General features: G+C 46.7%; 1 protein-coding gene across 1 annotated transcript in view; it reads left to right on the top strand.

Annotated features, from left to right (window-relative positions):
• LOC139547870 (sodium/calcium exchanger 2-like) overlaps positions 1–21,180 on the top strand; it is a 121,669-nt gene that overhangs the window by 87,989 nt on the left and 12,500 nt on the right. Inside the window, exons 7-12 of the mRNA XM_071357014.1 lie at positions 7,554–7,930; positions 9,925–10,028; positions 12,695–12,712; positions 15,640–15,764; positions 17,574–17,673; positions 19,705–19,983. Coding sequence (XP_071213115.1) covers positions 7,554–7,930; positions 9,925–10,028; positions 12,695–12,712; positions 15,640–15,764; positions 17,574–17,673; positions 19,705–19,983 — 1,003 coding nt within the window. The remainder of the gene's footprint in view (positions 1–7,553; positions 7,931–9,924; positions 10,029–12,694; positions 12,713–15,639; positions 15,765–17,573; positions 17,674–19,704; positions 19,984–21,180) is intronic.

Raw genomic sequence — 21,180 nt, 5'->3', positions numbered from 1 at the left:
AGGCACAGACTGTGTGGAAATGATTTAAGACTGAGACTCTCTCCAATACAACCCAATATTGCAGAGTTATGTGCATCCTTTCAAGCACACCCTTCTCATTAACCTCGAACTTCCGGCGCCGAAAAGAGATGGCCGCCTCGCGTTCCTTGGAAAATATGCAGTATTTTGTTTTTCTATGTGTTATTTCTTACATCGGTACCCCAGGTAATCTTAGGTTTCATTACATACAGTCGGGAGGAACTACTGAATATACGATTAACGTCAACTCATCATCGTTCCTACCAGGAATATGACTTTCCCGAAACGGATCCAGTGTTTTGCCTTCCACCCAATACAATGGATCTGATCCCAGCCGGCGACCCTGTGCGACGCCGAAAAAGGGGCAAACGGGGCGGTCTCGTGGTCAGGCTTCGGAGACGGGCACATCGCGCTCCACTCCCTAGCATACTACTCGCCAATGTCCAGTCTCTTGACAATAAGGTTGATGAAATCCGAGCACGGGTAGCATTCCAGAGAGACATCAGGGATTGCAACGTGCTCTGCTTCACGGAAACATGGCTAACTCAAGGGACGCTAACGGAGTCGGTGCAGCCAGCTGGTTTCTTCATGCATCGCGCCGACAGAAACAAACATCTTTCCGGTAAGAAGAGGGGCGGGGGGGTATGCCTTATGATTAACGAGAAGTGGTGTGATCATCATAACAACACACAGGAACTCAAGTCATTCTGTTCACCTGATCTAGAACTCCTCACAATCAAATGTCGACCGCATTATCTACCAAGGGAATTCTCTTCAATCATAATCACAGCCGTATATATTCCCCCCCAAGCGGACACATCGATGGCCCTGAACGAACTTTATCTGACTCTTTGTAAACTGGAAACCACACACCCTGAGGCTGCATTCATCGTAGCTGGGGATTTTAACAAGGCTAATCTAAAAACAAAACTCCCTAAATTCTATCAGCATATCGATTGTGCTACCAGGGCTGGAAAAACCCTAGATCATTGTTATACTAATTTCCGCGACGCATATAAGGCCCTCCCCCGCCCCCCTTTCGGAAAAGCTGACCACGACTCCATTTTGTTGATTCCAGCCTACAAACAGAAACTCAAACAACAAGCTCCCGCGCTCAGGTCTGTTCAACGCTGGTCCGACCAATCTGAATCCACGCTTCAAGACTGCTTCGATCACGCGGATTGGAATATGTTCCGCATCGCGTCCAACAACAATATTGACGAATATGCTGATTCGGTGAGCGAGTTCATTAGGAAGTGCATTGACGATGTCGTACCCACAGCAACGATTAAAACATTCCCAAACCAGAAACCGTGGATTGACGGCAGCATTCGCGTGAAACTGAAAGCGCGAACCACTGCTTTTAACCAGGGCAAGGTGACCGGAAGCATGACCGAATACAAACAGTGTAGCTATTCTCTCCGCAAGGCAATCAAACAGGCTAAGTCCCAGTACAGAGACAAAATCGAGTCGCAATTCAACAGCTCAGACACAAGAGGTATGTGGCAGGGTGTCACGATCGTGTGGTTGAGAGACGGACCAAAACGCAGCATTTGGAAAATAAGCCATCTTCTTTTATTAACACCACGAAGATGAACACGACACAAAACACTATACAAACTAACGAAACAACAAAACGACCGTGAAGCTACAAACGTTGTGCACATACATACAGGCTACAAACGTTCTACATAGACAATTTCCCACAAATACCTAAAGCCTATGGCTCCCTTAAATATGGCTCCCAATCAGAGACAACTATGACCAGCTGTCTCTGATTGAGAACCAAATCAGGCAGCCATAGACTTTTCTAAACACCTACACTCAACCATAGACTATACTAGACACATACACTAAACCATAGACTATTCTAGACACATCCACTCAACACAAACCCATACACTCTAACAAATCCCCCTAGACACTCCAAACCACCCAAGACAATACAAAAACACAAACCTAACCCCATGTCACACCCTGACCTAACTAAAATAATAAAGAAAACAAAGAATACTAAGGCCAGGGCGTGACATAACCCCCCCCTTAAGGTGCGAACTCCGGGCGCACCAGCACATAGTCTAGGGGAGGGTCTGGGTGGGCTTCCGTCCACGGCGGCGGCTCCGGCACTGGTCGTGGTCCCCACCCCACCATAGTCACTACCCGCTTTCTTAGCCCCACTGGAATAAGGGGCAGCACCGGACTAAGGGGCAGTACCGGACTAAGGGGCAGCCCCAGGATAAGGGGCAGCTCCGGACTGAGGTACGGCAGCTCCGGACTGAAGGGCTGATCCTGGCTGGCCGGCTCTGGCGGATCCTGGCTGGCCGGCTCTGGCGGATCCTGGCTGGACGGCTCATGGCTGGCTGACGGATCTAGCTGCTCATGGCTGGCTGACGGATCTGGCTGCTCATGGCTGGCTGACGGATCTGGCTGCTCATGGCTGGCTGACGGATCTGGCTGCTCATGGCTGGCTGACGGATCTGGCTGCTCATGGCTGGCTGACGGATCTGGCTGCTCATGGCTGGCTGACGGATCTGGCTGCTCATGGCTGGCTGACGGATCTGGCTGCTCATGGCTGGCTGACGGATCTGGCTGCTCATATCTGGTTGGCGGCCCTGGCAGATCCTGTCTGGTTGGCGGCCCTGGCAGATCCTGTCTGGTTGGCGGCCCTGGCAGATCCTGTCTGGTTGGCGGCTCTGGCAGATCCTGTCTGGTTGGCGGCTCTGGCAGATCCTGTCTGGTTGGCGGCTCTGGCAGATCCTTTCTGGTTGGCGGCTCTGGCAGATCCTGTCTGGTTGGCGGCTCTGGCAGATCCTGTCTGACGATCGGCTCTAGCGGCTCCTGACTGACGATCGGCTCTGACGGCTCGGGACAGACGGGCGGCTCTATTGGCACTGGGCAGACGGATGGCTCAGATGGCGCTGGGGAGACGGATGGCTCAGATGGCGCTGGGGAGACGGATGGCTCAGATGGCGCTGGGGAGACGGATGGCTCAGATGGCGCTGGGGAGACGGATGGCTCAGATGGCGCTGGGGAGACGGATGGCTCAGATGGCGCTGGAGAGACGGATGGCTCTGGCCGGCTGAGGCGCACTGTAGGCCTGGTGCGTGGTGCTGGAACTGGTGGTACCGGGCTGGGGACACGCATCTCAGGGCTAGTGCGGGGAGCAGGAACAGGGCATACTGGACCCTTGAAACGCACATTAGGCCTAGTGCGTGGTGCCGGAACTGGTGGTACCGGGCTGGGGACACGCATCTCAGGGCTAGTGCGGGGAGCAGCAACAGGACGCACAGGACTCTGGGAACACACAGGAGGCTTGGTGCGTGGTGTAGGCACTGGTGGTAATGGGCTGGAGACACGCACCATTGGACGAGTGCGTGGAGGAGGAACAGGGCTCTGGAGACACACTGGAAGCCTGGTGCGTGGTGTAGGCACTGGTGGAACAGGACTGGGGCGGGGAGGTGGCGCCGGAAATACCGGACCGTGCAGGCGTACTGGCTCCCTTGAGCATTGAGCCTGCCCAACCTTACCTGGTTGAATGCTCCCCGTCGCCCGACCAGTGCGGGGAGGTGGAATAACCCGCACCGGGCTATGTAGGCGAACCGGGGACACCATGCGTAAGGCTGGTGCCATGTAAGCCGGCCCGAGGAGATGTACTGGTGGCCAGATAGGTAGAGCCGGCTTCATGGCACTTGGCTCAATGCTCAATCTAGCCCTACCAGTGCGGGGAGGTGGAATAACCCGCACTGGGCTATGCACACGTACAGGAGACACCGTGCGCTCTACTGCGTAACACGGTGTCTGCCCGTACTCCCGCTCTCCACGGTTAGCCTGGGAAGTGGGCGCAGGTCTCCTACCTGCCCTCGGCCCACTACCTCCTAGCCCCCACCCAAGAAATTTTGGGGTAGTACTCACGGGCTTCCAGCCTTGCCTCCGTGCTGCCTCCTCATATCGCCGCCTCTCTGCTTTCGCTGCCTCCAGCTCAGCTTTGGGACGGCGATATTCTCCAGGTTGAGCCCAAGGTCCCTTTCCATCCAATTCGTCCTCCCATCTCCAGAAATCCTGTGTAGGTGGGTCCTGTTGCCGTTTCACACGCTGCTTGGTCCTTTGGTGGGAAATTCTGTCACGATCGTGTGGTTGAGAGACGGACCAAAACGCAGCATTTGGAAAATAAGCCATCTTCTTTTATTAACACCACGAAGATGAACACGACACAAAACACTATACAAACTAACGAAACAACAAAACGACCGTGAAGCTACAAACGTTGTGCACATACATACAGGCTACAAACGTTCTACATAGACAATTTCCCACAAATACCTAAAGCCTATGGCTCCCTTAAATATGGCTCCCAATCAGAGACAACTATGACCAGCTGTCTCTGATTGAGAACCAAATCAGGCAGCCATAGACTTTTCTAAACACCTACACTCAACCATAGACTATACTAGACACATACACTAAACCATAGACTATTCTAGACACATCCACTCAACACAAACCCATACACTCTAACAAATCCCCCTAGACACTCCAAACCACCCAAGACAATACAAAAACACAAACCTAACCCCATGTCACACCCTGACCTAACTAAAATAATAAAGAAAACAAAGAATACTAAGGCCAGGGCGTGACACAGGGTCTACAGTCAATCACGGATTACAAAAAGAAAACCAGCCCCGTCGCGGACCAGGATGTCTTGCTCCCAGACAGGCTAAACAACTTTTTTGCCCGCTTTGAGGACAATACAGTGCCACTGACACGGCCCCCTACCAAAACCTGCGGGCTCTCCTTCACTGCAGCCGAGGTGAGTAAAACATTTAAACGTGTTAACCCTCGCAAGGCTGCAGGCCCAGACGGCATTCCCAGCCGCGTCCTCAGAGCATGCGCAGACCAGCTGGCTGGTGTGTTTACGGACATATTCAATCAATCCTTATCCCAGTCTGCTGTTCCCACATGCTTCAAGAGGGCCACCATTGTTCCCGTTCCCAAGAAAGCTAAGGTAACTGAGCTAAACGACTACCGCCCCGTAGCACTCACTTCCGTCATCATGAAGTGCTTTGAGAGACTAGTCAAGGACCATATCACCTCCACCCTACCGGACACCCTAGACCCACTCCAATTTGCTTACCGACCCAATAGGTCCACAGACGACGCAATCGCAACCACACTGCACACTGCCCTAACCCATCTGGACAAGAGGAATACCCATGTGAGAATGCTGTTCATCGATTACAGCTCAGCATTTAACACCATAGTACCCTCCAAACTCGTCATCAAGCTCGAGACCCTGGGTCTCGACCCCGCCCTGTGCAACTGGGTCCTGGACTTCCTGACGGGCCGCCCCCAGGTGGTGAGGGTAGGTAACAACATCTCCACCCCGCTGATCCTCAACACTGGGGCCCCACAAGGGTGCGTTCTGAGCCCTCTCCTGTACTCCCTGTTCACCCACGACTGCGTGGCCATGCACGCCTCCAACTCAATCATCAAGTTTGCGGATGACACTACAGTGGTAGGCTTGATTACCAACAACGACGAGACGGCCTACAGGGAGGAGGTGAGGGCCCTCGGAGTGTGGTGTCAGGAAAATAACCTCACACTCAACGTCAACAAAACAAAGGAGATGATTGTGGACTTCAGGAAACAGCAGAGGGAGCACCCCCCTATCCACATCGACGGGTCAGTAGTGGAGAAGGTGGAAAGTTTTAAGTTCCTCGGTGTACACATCACGGACAAACTGAATTGGTCCACCCACACAGACAGCGTTGTGAAGAAGGCGCAGCAGCGCCTCTTCAACCTCAGGAGGCTGAAGAAATTCGGCTTGTCACCAAAAGCACTCACAAACTTCTACAGATGCACAATCGAGAGCATCCTGTCGGGCTGTATCACCGCCTGGTACGGCAACTGCTCCGCCCACAACCGTAAGGCTCTCCAGAGGGTAGTGAGGTCTGCAGAACGCATCACCGGGGGCAAACTACCTGCCCTCCAGGACACCTACACCACCCGATGTCACAGGAAGGCCATAAAGATCATCAAGGACAACAACCACCCAAGCCACTGCCTGTTCACCCCGCTATCATCCAGAAGGCGAGGTCAGTACAGGTGCATCAAAGCAGGGACCGAGAGACTGAAAAACAGCTTCTATCTCAAGGCCATCAGACTGTTAAACAGCCACCACTAACATTTAGCGGCCGCTGCCAACATACTGACTCAACTCCAGCCACTTTAAAAATGGGAATTGATGGAAATTATGTAAAAATGTACCACTAGCCACTTTAAACAATGCCACTTAATATAATGTTTACATACCCTACATTACCCATCTCATATGTATATACTGTACTCTATATCATCTACTGCATCTTGCCATCTTTATGTAATACATGTACCACTAGCCACTTTAAACTATGCCACTTTATGTTTACATACCCTACAGTACTCATCTCATATGTATATACCGTACTCTATACCATCTACTGCATCTGCCATGCCGTTCTGTACCACCACTCATTCATATATCTTTATGTACATATTCTTTATCCCTTTACACTTGTGTGTGTGTGTAAGGTAGTAGTTGTGGAATTGTTAGGTTAGATTACTTGTTGGTTATTACTGCATTGTCGGAACTAGAAGCACAAGCATTTCGCTACACTCGCATTAACATCTGCTAACCATGTGTATGTGACTAATAAAATTTGATTTGATTTGATTTGAACCTGTGGTGAGTTATTCCATTTTTGATGAACAATTAAGGTTTTACATGTAAGATGGTTAAATAAAGAGCAAAATGATTGATTATTATTATTTGTGCCCTGGTCCTATAAGAGCTCTTTGTCACTTCCCACGAACCGGGTTGTGACAAAAACTCACACTCATTCTTATGTTTAATAAATATATCGTATAGTGTGTGTGGCAGGCTTACGATGATGGCAAAAAACAACATTTGAGAGTGCGCTGGCCCTGGTGCTAGAGGGGTTGAATGTTTGAAGGGGTACGGGACTATAAAAAGATTGGGAACCACTGTCTTAGAGGAACCGGTAGAGCTGGAGAGTCTTCCGGAAACTAGAGCACATTAAATTCTGCCTTATCGTCCTGACTGACAGTGAATAGGACTTCATCTGAATGGGAGAGGGGAGAGACGGTAAAAAGAGGAGGAAGTGAGTTTTGAAGTATTTTGTCCTTGGAGATGATGTTTCTCTCTTTGAACGCGTCGTAGTTTTCGTGTCATTTCATGTTCACGCTTAGACAGAGGACAAAGAGAGTGTATTTCTGGATAGCAGGAGGAGTGTTGAGGAAAGGGAGAAAACAAGGAATGTGTAGAGAGAGAGAGTTAGGAAACAACTCAATTGCTACTCAACCATTAGTTATGAATGAGTGACTACAACAATCAATCCCCTAGTGTCCCATGTCTATGACCATCAGTGTGGTTGGTTTGATGCGTGTCTCTCAAGCGTTTATGGTCTAAAACAGCTGCCACTTTCTATCTTCATCTCTCCTCCACCCCTCCTCCCTCCATCCTACACCTTTCCCAGGTCGGCATCATCGATGATGACATCTTCGAGGAGGACGAGCACTTTTTCGTGCGGCTGCTCAACCTGCGCATTGGTGACGCCGAGGGGATGTTCGAAAGTGATGAGCCAGGCGCGGGACCCAAGGGCCACCTGGTGGAGCCACTGGTCGCCACGGTGACCATCCTGGACGACGACCATGCTGGCATCTTCACATTCCGTGATCGGCTGGTGCGCGTCAGCGAGAGCGTTGGCACCATGGAGATCTCAGTGGTGAGGAACTCGGGCGCCCGCGGCACGGTGATCCTGCCCTATCACACGGAGGCGGGCACTGCGAAGGGGGGCGGCGTGGACTACGAGGACAACCGGGGAGAGCTGGAGTTCTCCAACGACCAGACAACGTGAGTAGTGATGGACGGACGCACAGAAAGGCAGATAGATAGATAGACATACAGACTCCCTACCTCTACACATCTACTCTATTTGTTTATTGGTTGCTTCCATTTCATCCATCTTCCTCTTTTCCCACTCCCCTCTCCTCCCCTCCATCTTTTCCCACTCCCCTCTCCTCCCCTCCATCTTTTCCCACTCCCCTCTCCTCCCCTCCATCTTTTCCCACTCCCCTCTCCTCCCCTCCATCTTTTCCTACTCTCCCCTACTCCTTCATTCTCGCTCCCTCCCCCTCCCCTCTCCCTCCTCCATGCCTGACACTGTTCTCCATTATTCATCAAGGCCAACCTGATGGGAGCTTTAACTCCATCAATGGCTTGAGTGTTTGTGCTCAACTCATAACCAATACTGTATTCACACTGCTATGTGTTGCTGCCTTAAAGTAGGCTACACCATGCTATATTACCATGCTATCTGTATTCATGTCTGTCTTCTGGTTATCTTTCTCTCTCGCCACAAATCTGCACAGTAATGTTAATTTTAACATCTTGTTTATTTCTCATTCATCTCTAATTTCGCTCTCATCTCGTTGTATCTATTCTTCCCTTCCTCTTTCTCTATTGTCTCTCATTCTCTTTTCTTTCTCTTGCTCTTCTCTTTCTCTCTCGCCTCGCTCTCTCTCTCTCTCGTCTCTCTCTCGTCTCTCTCTCCCTCAGCCTCTTATCTTCCTGTATCTACAGATGTAGGATCTCAATATGATCACCCTGTTGCAGGAGAACAAGGCTTCTGAAGTTTGTAATTTCCACTTTGAAATTTCAGGCTTGATTTCTACCCCCAAAAATATTTATCAACCCCTACAAAAATGTCCGTTAATTATAATTCACATAATAATTTACATTTCCTGTTGCTGCAAGATTGTTTTCCTGCTGTAGCAAATGTGGCTCAAATTAAGATCCTACATCTGCATCTCTTTCTTCTTCCTCTTTCTCTCTTCTCTCTTTGTTTCTCTCTCATCGCTTGTTTATGTTTGCGCCGCCAACAGGGAGACTGTTGCTGTGGTGACATTTTCAGGCACAATGTCCTGGGAGACATTATCAGGACTAATGTACATAATAACAAAGTGAAACACGTCTTCCAACTCCTCCTCCCCTCCACCCCCCCTATTTCCTCTTTTCACCAGCCATTCCGCATCAGCCTGAAGTAAAAGCTGACCGCCAGCCCTGCACTACTCTGTAGGGGGGGGGGGGGTGTGGACCCTATGGTTGAGTGCCAGTAAGATCCCCAAGAGACGCTGAGGCTAAGGTTGCTCAGTAGTAGGTAGAGTAAAGGACTTACAGTAGGTACTACATTAGGTAGTACAGTAGGTAGAATCACAGGATGGAAGGAGCTAGATGAGGGTTGGAGCAGTGGCTGAGGGTTGGAGCAGTGGCTGAGGGTTGGAGCAGTGGCTGAGGGTTGGAGCAGTGGCTGAGGGTTGGGTCACAGTAATAGGGGATGATATACAGCCGAGGTGACGCCCCTCTGTGTTGCAGACCCCTGGGTGTCCCCTCACTGGCTGGTGTGCATGTCTGCATCTGAATTATTCAGCCGTGGAGGGATATTGCCGTGGGTCCTCTGTAGTGATTTAAGTGCAAGCTGTGTCTGTTAATATGTCTGGGGCGGCACCGGGGAGGAAGACATCTTTGTCTGGCATTGTGCCGCTCCCCTCCCTGCCTTTTGCTCAATAGCTGTACATGGAGTATGGTTAGCTCATTGATATCTGGGAGTGACCCATGGTGGAAAGAGACCCTTGTGGCTCTACATTAAGGGGGGGGGGGGGGGGGGGGGTCGTCATCTGTGTGTGTGAGGTGAGCTCTCTCTGTAAAGTAAAATCCCTGACTAACCCCTGGGACTACATCTTTCCACTGATCTCTTTAACTGTTGAATAAAGTTAAAGAAGACAGTCTAATCCATTTGTTGGTTACTGACCTCTGATACTGACCTGTGTGCGTGCGTGCGTGCGCAGTCAGACCCTGCAGGTGAGGATCATTGACGATGAGGAGTATGAGAAAAAGGAGAACTTCTTCATCATACTAGAGGAACCGCGCTGGCTGAAGAGGGGAATCTCAGGTGTGTGTACTTGTAGTGTGTGTGTCCGTTTGCATGTCTGTGAGTGTCTCCTTTCCAGTTTCCCAATATCAGCTGAACCTCAGTGAACCATGCCAGCCATGTTGACCTAGCACTCTCTCTCAGGCTCTCTAATACAACAGGTGTGATAACAGCTGATACGGCCTTTCTCTCTCTCTCTCTCTCTCTCTCTCTCTCTCTCTCTCTCTCTCTCTCTCTCTCTCTCTCTCTCTCTCTCTCTCTCTCTCTCTCTCTTTCTTTCTTTCTCTCTCTCTTTCTCTCTCTCTATCTCTCTCTCTGGCTCTCTCTCTTTCTCTCTCTCTCTCTCTCTTTCTCTCTCTCTCTCTCTCTTTCTCTCTCTGCCACTGTTTGTAATCTACAGTCAGTCTACCCACAGACAAACAATAAATTCAGCCGAAGCTCACATTTCAGTCCTTGCAGGAGAAAACAAACAGGGAGAGAAAGAGAGAGTGAGTGTGTAGTGGTTTGTTTTTCCTGATGTCAGTGGTTGGGAATGAGTTGGTGCTGACGGGTACAGAGTACTGCACCTTTAATGAGTTGTGGCACCTCTTATAGAATACTGGCTCTAAAACACAAACCCAGGTACGGTACAATTAAAGTAAGTACCTGTACCTTTTTCATTCCATTTCAGGCACTGACTGAGTTGGGCCTTATAGCTAGTACCGGTCAGGCACTATAGGTAGCTTTGTTTGGTAAAGAATGGATTTTCAATTCTGCTGGTGAAATGAAGATACAAGTAGAGAACTTTCAGAGTCGCAGAGCCAACCAAAGAGTGATGTCCAATTGAATGTGAGGCGAAGAAAATAAAGAGGAAATAGCCCTAGTGTCTGAGTGTGTGTTTTGTTTGTGTGTTTTTTGTTTGTGTGTGTTTTGTTTGTGTGTGTTTTGTTTGTGTGTGTGAGAGAGAGAGAGAGAGAGCACACACTGGAGGGAGTTTCCACCATTCTTAAATCAATGCGATAATCTTTGCAAGTGTACACTTTAGGAGAAGAGTGGAGAATCAGGGTACAACCAGAGGGAGAGAAATAGAGAGAATGTTTCAAACAAAAAAACATGTTTTTACTGAACCGAGGCACTTAGAGGAGAGTCCACAATGGCTGTCATGACATCACAGCTCTTAGTTGGTGAAATCTCACAAGGTCAGGGAAGTGTAATGGTGTGATAGCATGTCATACTGCCCTTTGACTTGTCTGGAGTTTGGACTGCTGTACTGACTGTTCTGTTCTTCTGTTTGGACTGCTGTACTGACTGTTCTGTTCTTCTGTTTGGACTGCTGTACTGACTGTTCTGTTCTTCTGTTTGGACTGCTGTACTGACTGTTCTGTTCTTCTGTTTGGACTGCTGTACTGACTGTTCTGTTCTTCTGTTTGGGCTGCTGTACTGACTGTTCTGTTCTTCTGTTTGGACTGCTGTACTGACTGTTCTGTTCTTCTTCTGTTTGGACTGCTGTACTGACTGTTCTGTTCTTCTGTTTGGACTGCTGTACTGACTGTTCTGTTCTTCTGTTTGGACTGCTGTACTGACTGTTCTGTTCTTCTGTTTGGACTGCTGTACTGACTGTTCTGTTCTTCTGTTTGGACTGATGTACTGACTGTTCTGTTCTTCTGTTTGGACTGCTGTACTGACTGTTCTGTTCTTCTGTTTGGACTGCTGTACTGACTGTTCTGTTCTTCTGTTTGGGCTGCTGTACTGACTGTTCTGTTCTTCTGTTTGGACTGCTGTACTGACTGTTCTGTTCTTCTTCTGTTTGGACTGCTGTACTGACTGTTCTGTTCTTCTGTTTGGACTGCTGTACTGACTGTTCTGTTCTTCTGTTTGGACTGCTGTACTGACTGTTCTGTTCTTCTGTTTGGACTGCTGTACTGACTGTCCTGTTCTTCTGTTTGGACTGCTGTACTGACTGTTCTGTTCTTCTGTTTGGACTGATGTACTGACTGTTCTGTTCTTCTGTTTGGACTGCTGTACTGACTGTTCTGTTCTTCTGTTTGGACTGATGTACTGACTGTTCTGTTCTTCTGTTTGGACTGCTGTACTGACTGTTCTGTTCTTCTGTTTGGACTGCTGTACTGACTGTTCTGTTCTTCTGTTTGGACTGCTGTACTGACTGTTCTGTTCTTCTGTTTGGACTGCTGTACTGACTGTTCTGTTCTTCTGTTTGGACTGATGTACTGACTGTTCTGTTCTTCTGTTTGGACTGCTGTACTGACTGTTCTGTTCTTCTGTTTGGACTGCTGTACTGACTGTTCTGTTCTTCTGTTTGGGCTGCTGTACTGACTGTTCTGTTCTTCTGTTTGGGCTGCTGTACTGACTGTTCTGTTCTTCTTCTGTTTGGACTGCTGTACTGACTGTTCTGTTCTTCTTCTGTTTGGACTGCTGTACTGACTGTTCTGTTCTTCTGTTTGGACTGCTGTACTGACTGTTCTGTTCTTCTGTTTGGACTGCTGTACTGACTGTTCTGTTCTTCTGTTTGGACTGCTGTACTGACTGTTCTGTTTTTCTGTTTGGACTGCTGTACTGACTGTTCTGTTCTTCTGTTTGGACTGCTGTACTGACTGTTCTGTTCTTCTGTTTGGACTGCTGTACTGACTGTTCTGTTCTTCTGTTTGGACTGCTGTACTGACTGTTCTGTTCTTCCTTCTTTCTTCCAGCCCTTCTGCTTAACCAAGGTAAGACCATCAGCAACTTGCCTCACACAACCAGCCTAGAAACAGCCCACATAGAACATTTTATTATCCCTAAAGGCCCATGTGGGGGAATTGGTTTTGGTTCAGAATCATCCATAAAAACAGCAAACATTTCACATGAGTTGGTACACTATATAACAACATCAATTTAAGGATCTCTGAAGAACCATAAATGGGATGGCTCTTTGAAGAACCATACAAAAATCAAAATCCAGAAATGTTTCGGCCCTCCAGGACAAGAATTGAATAGCCCTGCATATTATTTGCATATTTCCCAGAGTGCCTTTTGAGTGAATGTTAGTGTTACCAGTATCACACATGACTGTGTTTGCTAGTGACAGAGACATGGTTGTCGAATTCATTCATTTTCAGTCCTGTTGCCTTGACCAAGTAAGATCCTAAGTGAATACATTGTCGTATAATATTTCATAAAGCCTTCTTCAGGGGGCCTAGTTTTACCCTAATCCTCCCTGCAAATCACTTTATGCTGGCTTGCAAAGTGATGTGTAATTCCAATTGGAATCCAGCCAGAGTGGGGATATCCAACGTTTAGAATTTATTCACCCACAACCTGCATTCAGAAGGACTGTCAGGGTTGCGAAGACAAAGATATGAGACTACCTTAAACATCTAAACTGAAACAACCATTTCAGTATCGGGGGCAATAAGTCCAAGTAACAGATTGGAATAGTTTATATTTGAGTAGCATAAGATTAAAGGTAGACTGAGCTAAATGACGTTGCCACAAGCAGCACAGCAGATATTTAGATGAGCGAGATTCACGACTTCACTCTCTCACAGTCACACACAGTATCTGCGCGTGTGCACAGGTTCACTTCACGCTCTTACAGCATGGGAGCCACAAGACCAAAACAGAGGAGAAGTTGAGCCTTGCGCTTCAATATTTAGTTGTTGCGGAAATTGACCCACTATGCTGTTTACTTTCTGCATCTACGTTATATCGCTGAGTCTACCTTTAAATGAATCAATCAATGTGCATGCAAAAACATAGATATTGAAACAAACTATTCTAAAAATCAACCTGCAATAGAGCATGCTGGGAAATGTGATAGTGAAGGATGTGGTTTTGGTTCAACTCTGGTATTAACATCAACACTGGGGTTCTGTTAATTTAACTCTTTAATCAACACTAGTTAACACTGGCCAATTTGCTGTGTGCTATGAAAGGCCACCTTTTAGAATTCTGAAGAACCGTAGATGCCACGTCAAGAACCCCACACCTAACTCAAAGGTACTTTATCGGGAAAAAGTTCTCCAAGGAACCTTAAGAGTTGAGGACCCTTATTTTGATCACACCTCTGACGCAGTACCACTTAGGGATTAGCCCTCAGTGTGGCCTTGGCTATTGTGACATCATTTATTGATGGAAGTCTATTTACAGCATAAATCCAAGATAAGGACCTGCTCGCTCCATAAAATGCATCACTCTTACATCGATTTGTATCCATCCCTGGAAAAATATGATATAGGTATATCTCGCACAACTGGCCTCTCTTGGATAAATATTAGAGTACTGTCCTTCTACAGTAAGCTAACAGTGTCCCATGCCATACTTTATTTGAATGCAGATCTTAGAGGTGTTGAAGAGCCCTACCCAATCAGGGTACATATTCATAAAGCGTCTCAGAGTAGGAGTGTTGATCTAGAATCAGTTTTGCCTTCTAGATCATAAGGGATGGACAGAGATGGGGGGGGATCTGATCCCAGATCAGCATTCCTACTCTGAGATGGCTTTGTGAATATGGGCCCTGAGCTGATGATGCAGTAATGTACCCACAGTAACCGCAGACCAGCAGTATACTTCATCATCATTAGAGTGTATTAGTATTTAGTATTTATTAGGATCCCTGGTGTAACATTGTAAGAGCAACATGGTGAAGGAGCTGGAGCGTTGGGGGAATACAGTGGGGCAGTTGCCATGTGGTGCCTGGCAGCTCTCTACTCCTTTCATAATTACAGCTTGTGCTTTGAAGGCAGAGGAGAGGAACTAAAAGAGGAATAATATCTGCCCACTCGCCACGCGGCGACGACGACACAAGAAAATCTTTCCGTGCGTCTTCGCGGCTCACAGTCTTTGTCGTCCCTCCAATGAGAGGATGAGTAATTATACGCTATATGTAGACATGGAATATGATGCTGAATGGAAGCAGGAAAATGGGTTTAGCCCAGCTGTTTATAGTGTGTTTGAGGTGTTATTTTAGATGGGACTTAATGATGGCCCAGCTCAATATTTGAATAACAGCCACTAAATCACACTATTGGAACATTGGTCTCTGCCCACCTCAAGCATATATGATTGACAGCCACAAAATAAATCATTTGGGACATTGGTCTCTGCCCACCTCAAGTCAGCATAAATCTACCCTAATTTACACTCACCTTCTGTCTGTTTCTTTCTCTAACAAAATGTCTGGCTATCTTTTTGCTGCTATGTCTCCCAGTCCTACTTTCCTCTTCTCATGAATCTACCCCACTAGTCTGTCCTTAGCTCTTCTCTTTTCCCCTCTTGCTTCCCCATCACACCCACACATTCACCACCAACCTCTCATCTCTCCTTCTCTCTGACTGTCTCCCTCCCCCACTCACACACATCTCCACAAACATGGGCTAATACACATGAGTGATATACTGTATGAAGAAATAACGCTGACTCAAACTCAATTATTGATAGGACTCTGGCCTTATCTATTTGTGAGGCATGTTGGCATGTTTGAGTTACACTTTCTCTCTATCTCTTCCCTCACCCTCCTCTCTCCACTCTCCATCCCCCTTTCTCCACTCTCCACCACCCTCTCTCCACTCTCCACCCCCCTTTCTCCGCTCTCCACTCTCCTCTCTCCTTCACTGATCTATGTATCTCATCCCTCCTCTTTCCTTCTATCTCTTAGAGGATCCTGATGGCCAGATGAGTGCAGAGGAGGAGGAGGCGAGACGCATTGCAGAGATGGGAAAGCCCATCTTGGGGGAGCACAGCCGGCTGGAAGTGGTCATTGAGGAGTCTTATGAGTTCAAGGTATGTTACCTCTCTTCTCCCCTGCTTCACTGTATTGGCCACATCAGAGCTCAGTATATGTATCAAGGATCTAGGATCAGTTCCATCATGTCCATATCATCTTATTCATTGTTATCTACTAGGCAAAACTGATCCAAGATCACATACAGCCCCAGAGCCACACAGTGGTTTAACTCCAACCCTTCTGAGGGCAGACACTGAGCAGAGTGGAGGGTCGTTCCACTTCAAAAAATTCTTTGCAAGTCAATGGTACCTATATTAGCATTTTCACAATTCGTATCCAAATAACATCATTGAGTTACACAATCAATTTTTAGTTACCTTAAGATGATTTGGGCATGAAGCATGAACATGCTAATATAGGTAACATTGACTTTTTTGAGGTGGAACGACCCTCCACTGTGCTCAGAAGGGTTGCTTTTTAAGTGAACCAATGGTTGTGACGGATGACAGCTAACTCATTGAAGTCCTATATCACCATGGCCAGGGATTTAATCCAATCAGTCCATGTGCCTCTTCTTGACTTGATTAAGATTCATTTATTATTTATAATAAGATTGCGCTTGTCACTCATGATTTGTAGCAGCACAAAACAAGCACAACAGGTAATTGAACTCTCAAGTAATTTCAATGACTGGCACTTGACTTTACGAAATCCTCGATCAATGTCACATAGTTTAATAGCATTGTTTACTCTATGGATGGGTGGACGGTGCACGCAAAAACCCCACAAAAAAGACCAGTGAGAAATGTTTACACAGGTGATGAAGTTTCCACATTTAGAAAACAAGAAGTAAACACTACTAGCGCTGAGCATCACATACTGTATGCCCAGGCATCTCCTATACGGTGGCAGTCAGAGACAACGTTCACATCAGTGGAGGCTGGTGGGAGGAGCTATAGGAGGTGCCAGCACCAGTAGCGTGAGCCTCCCTCTTATGCGCGAGTGAAGTGAGTTCGTAAAAACTGAAAGTATGCATCTTAGAATTAGTTTTCACCTACAAACTTTATATGTCCGAACTCAGAATCAAAAATAACCTGGCTTCTGTGGTACAGCGCTTATTTTTACTGCCAATTTTCTGCATTTATTTACCACATCAGGTAGCCTGACATCAAGTAGCCTGAAACAGGATTATTCAGACAATCGTTCTTCTTGCAAAGCATGTAAATGTTTTAAACAAACGATTATATTAATCTGACTATCCACAATAATCATATTATTGTGTGCATGTAACCATACTCATTATTGAAAAGAACAGTATGTCCCAGTTACCTAAAGGCTGAAGTCCATCGCCTATATTCCCCAGTCTTGCAGAAGTTTACCCACAGTGGTGAGACCTTTCTAGCCAATGAAACCTCCTATCCAGTTGGGTTTGGCTAGGGTGTTTCATAGGACGGTTTTATTGGTTTGTTTGAGTAGGAGGAAGTTACGGTTTGGTGCAGTCGTACTTGAGTGCTGAATATGATGCTTTCCTTTAGTGTCTGAGTGGATCCCAGGACTCAGCATGTGGTTTGCTGTGCTTGGGGGGAGTGTCGTTATAAACCAATGTGCCACAGCACGTGTGTGTGGTTGCGGTGAAACCAAAATAGTGCTATTGTGAATTCATATTACTTCAGAAATGGACCCCAGAAAGAGTAGCTGCTGTCGCAACAGCTAATGGGGATCCTAATAAAATACCAGATAATACTTCTCATGGTAACGATGCCACTGTCTCTAACTTCTTCATTAGAGTTCCGGTCACGCACATAAGTTTGCCTTCTTCTCTATAATAGGATGTTGACTATGCGCTCTTTGTTTGTGATTGGCAGAGCACCGTTGACAAGCTCATTAAGAAGACCAACTTGGCCCTTGTGATTGGCACGCACTCCTGGAGGGAGCAGTTCGTGGAAGCTGTGACTGTCAGCGCAGGTCAGCTTTTGGTGTTTGTGTGTGTGTGTGTGCGTGATTTCTATTGAGAGAAAAATGAATAAGGTGAGTCTCACTGTTGACATTGTATCATACACACACACTGACTAGAGCCATAATGAAGGACTTTACAGCTGCTTTATGAATGTAATTACTCGCTCATGCTTTGAGTAGCGGTCTGAGGGCTTTTTGTACAAAGCCGTAATTACGGCAAATATTTGGAGTCCTTTATTTTTCATACAAAAAGTGTTCCACGCTTTCCATTTAGGAAGTGAGTGTTAGCTTGCTCTTTAAGTGTGACATGTCAAGGGGTAACAAGTGAGGACACATTCCCTTCATTTTGGAACCTCATTATAGCAGGAAATAACTTGTTTGAAAGGTGATAATTGCAAACCCTCAGACTTCAAATGACAAGGTTCCTTTGATATTTATGTTTGTAATAACTGTTATAAAATGTAATGACTAGAAAGCAAAGCTGTCTTCCACGGTGTTGAGGTAATGGGAGATATGTCTGACTGTGTCTGGTGTAAAAGCTCTCCCCGGTGGACAGTTATATTCATTACAGACACACGTCTCACCGCAATCCAACAATACACAAAGTAATACACGGTGTGTGTGTGTGTGTGTGTGTGTGTGTGTGAAGGCTCCTCAGAGGAGGAATGGGAGGACCATCCTCAGTGAATTTCATAAAAATACAAATTGTGAAACATTAAAAAAAAGTTAGCCTTTTATAGATTAAACTTTACTATAAATATACTCACATGTCAACAAATAATTGATTAAAATACACTGTTTTGCAGTGAAGGTCTATAGTAACCTCAACAGCACTCTGTATGGTAGCACCATGGTGTAGCCAGAGGACACCTAGTTACACAGTAATAATGACAACTTCCGGAGGACGTCCTCCAACCTATCGGAGCTCTTGCAGCATGAACTGACATGTTGTCCACCCAATCAAAGGATCAGAGAATGAATCTAGTACTGAAAGCAGAAGCTACAGCTAGCTAGCACTGCATAAAATGTGGTGAGTAGTTGACTCAAAGACAGAGAAAGACCATAGTTCAACCGTTTTAAACAAATTAATTTCTTCAAAAATAAAGGAGAAGCAAGAGAGAAAGCTAGCTATATTTCATTTTATTTATTTTTCTCACTTTTAATTACTTCACTTGCAAATGCAGAAAGCTAGTTTTGCCTACTCAAACACCCGGCTCAAACAAAGAGGGATGCTATGTTAGCTAGCTGGCTATGGCTATGGCTATCCAACACTGGAACTCTTCCAAGTCAAGGTAAGCTTTTGGTTTTATTAATTTGTTGCCACCGGGGCTTGCTGGTGTAACTGCTAAACTGCTTGCTGACTGTACACTGTACTGCATGATTGTAGCAGGTTTTTTCTCCTGGTCACAGACAGCTGATGTGTTGTGCACTGAAGTCCACAAGTGAAGCGAAAAGGTGTGCGTAGATGTGAGAAGGAATATACAACGAGCAAAGTGATTATACTGTTTGTATGTGGCTGCTATGAAAGTGAACTGTGTTTGAGTGTGATCATTCCGCCGATTCTGTAAAAAAAAAAAACATCTTAAACATAAGAAAACAGAATGAAACGGGGATAAACACACCTGAATTTGTCCAATATAAACTGTTGTTTGCAACTGTTGGACTAATGAGTACACCCTAGATCAGCTAGATGCAAGCAAGAGTGTGCAAGGTGGTACCGAATGTGTCACTGTGTCACTTAGATTTTTCTCATGACCTATACGCTGTAAACTTTCATTCATAGGCTAGGTTGTAGCAACCTCATGATGGGTATAGGGAAAATTTGAGTATCATGTAGTAGCCTAAACCCATCGACTTTACATTGAGCTGGGTGAATGGAATGAGAGTCATCCAGTATGCTGTAATAGATAATAAGGCCATGCTCATAAAAAATGTATTGTCCTCCCTCATCTTAAATGGCACCGACCACCACTGGTGTGCGTCCGTGCATGAGTGTGTTTGTATATGTGGCTCTTATGTTTTACTGTGTCCCCCTCCCAGGTGATGGTGATGACGATGATGAAGAGGGGCGTGAGGAGCGTCTGCCATCCTGCTACGACTACGTCATGCACTTCCTGACGGTGTTCTGGAAGGTTCTGTTCGCCTTCGTTCCGCCCACCGAGTACTGGAATGGCTGGGCCTGCTTCTTCGTGTCCATCTCGGTTATCGGCATCCTGACTGCTGTCATCGGGGACCTAGCCTCCCACTTCGGCTGCACCGTCGGTCTCAGGGACACTGTCACTGCCGTGGTGTTTGTGGCTCTGGGTACTTCCATTCCCGGTGAGAGCTAAACTGAACAAAAATAGAAACATGCAACAATTTCATTGATTTTACTGAGTTACAGTTCATATGAGGAAATCAGTCAGTTGAAATACATTTATTAGGCCCTAATCTATAGATTTCACATGACTGGGAATACAGATATGCATCTGTTGGTTACAGATACCTTTAAAAAACATGGGCCTCACTGTATTTTTGTGCATTCAAATTGCCATCGATAAAATGCAATTGTGTTCATTGTTCGTAGCTTATGCCTGCCCATACCATAACCCCACCACCATGGGGCACTGTTCACAACGTTGACATCAGCAAACCACTCGCCCACAAGACACCATACACGTGGTCTGCCCAGGGCTCTACGCTATCTTTTTTCCCAAGGAGTACATGCGCTCCTAAATGGAAAAAATGTAGGAGCACACAAAGAAATTTAGGAGCACAGTGAAAAATGTAACACAGTTTATTAACAAACAATTTATTACATACATATTTATACTGCGTGTGTGTGTGTGAGCGTGTACTAAGGGACACATCTGTGGAACAGCACATACCACCAAAACCACACATTGACCCATGGCTACTAGACGCAAAGGATATCAGTTGTCCAGCTGCTTTTGTATGTTGGCCGTCTGGCACGAGGTCAGCCAGCGGTCCACGGCAGGAGTGGGATCCAACTCCTCGACAGGAGGCCCCTCCAGGCTGATCCTCATCAGGTCTTCGGTGGTGGAGACCCCAAGGCAGCTTCTTGTCGAATTTTTAATCCGGTTCTGCGCAGAGAAGCCTCGCTCACACTGGGCGGCTGAAATGGGCAGCACCAACTCCAGTATGTTCTAGGGAAAATATTATATCTTTCAATTTCATTTAAACTCTTACCATTAACTTATCAAAACCAACCATAGGATACCATACATAACCAGTCAGGACTGTTAGTCTACCTTGCAATTGTGCCTGTAGGGGTCCTTTGTCAACATGGTCTCCCACAGGCCACTGCAGGAGTTGTCCTTGAAATTGTGTCTGACCAGGATGTTCAGCCCTGCCACTCATCCTGGATTACAGCCATGTTACACCCTGATCTACAGGATTGAACAGAGCAAGTGAGTTTGAAAATATGCAAACATAACATTGTCTCATATGGCAATGCAGTGTCAAATAAATTCTTACCGCCTCCCGGGTGGCGCAGTGGTCTAAGGCTGTGCCACT

The sequence above is a fragment of the Salvelinus alpinus genome, chromosome 21 (genome assembly GCF_045679555.1).
Source record: "Salvelinus alpinus chromosome 21, SLU_Salpinus.1, whole genome shotgun sequence".
NCBI classification, from domain to species: domain Eukaryota; kingdom Metazoa; phylum Chordata; class Actinopteri; order Salmoniformes; family Salmonidae; genus Salvelinus; species Salvelinus alpinus.
The sequence above is the reverse complement of the archived record's forward strand: the minus strand, read 5'-3'. Positions and strand labels throughout refer to the sequence as shown.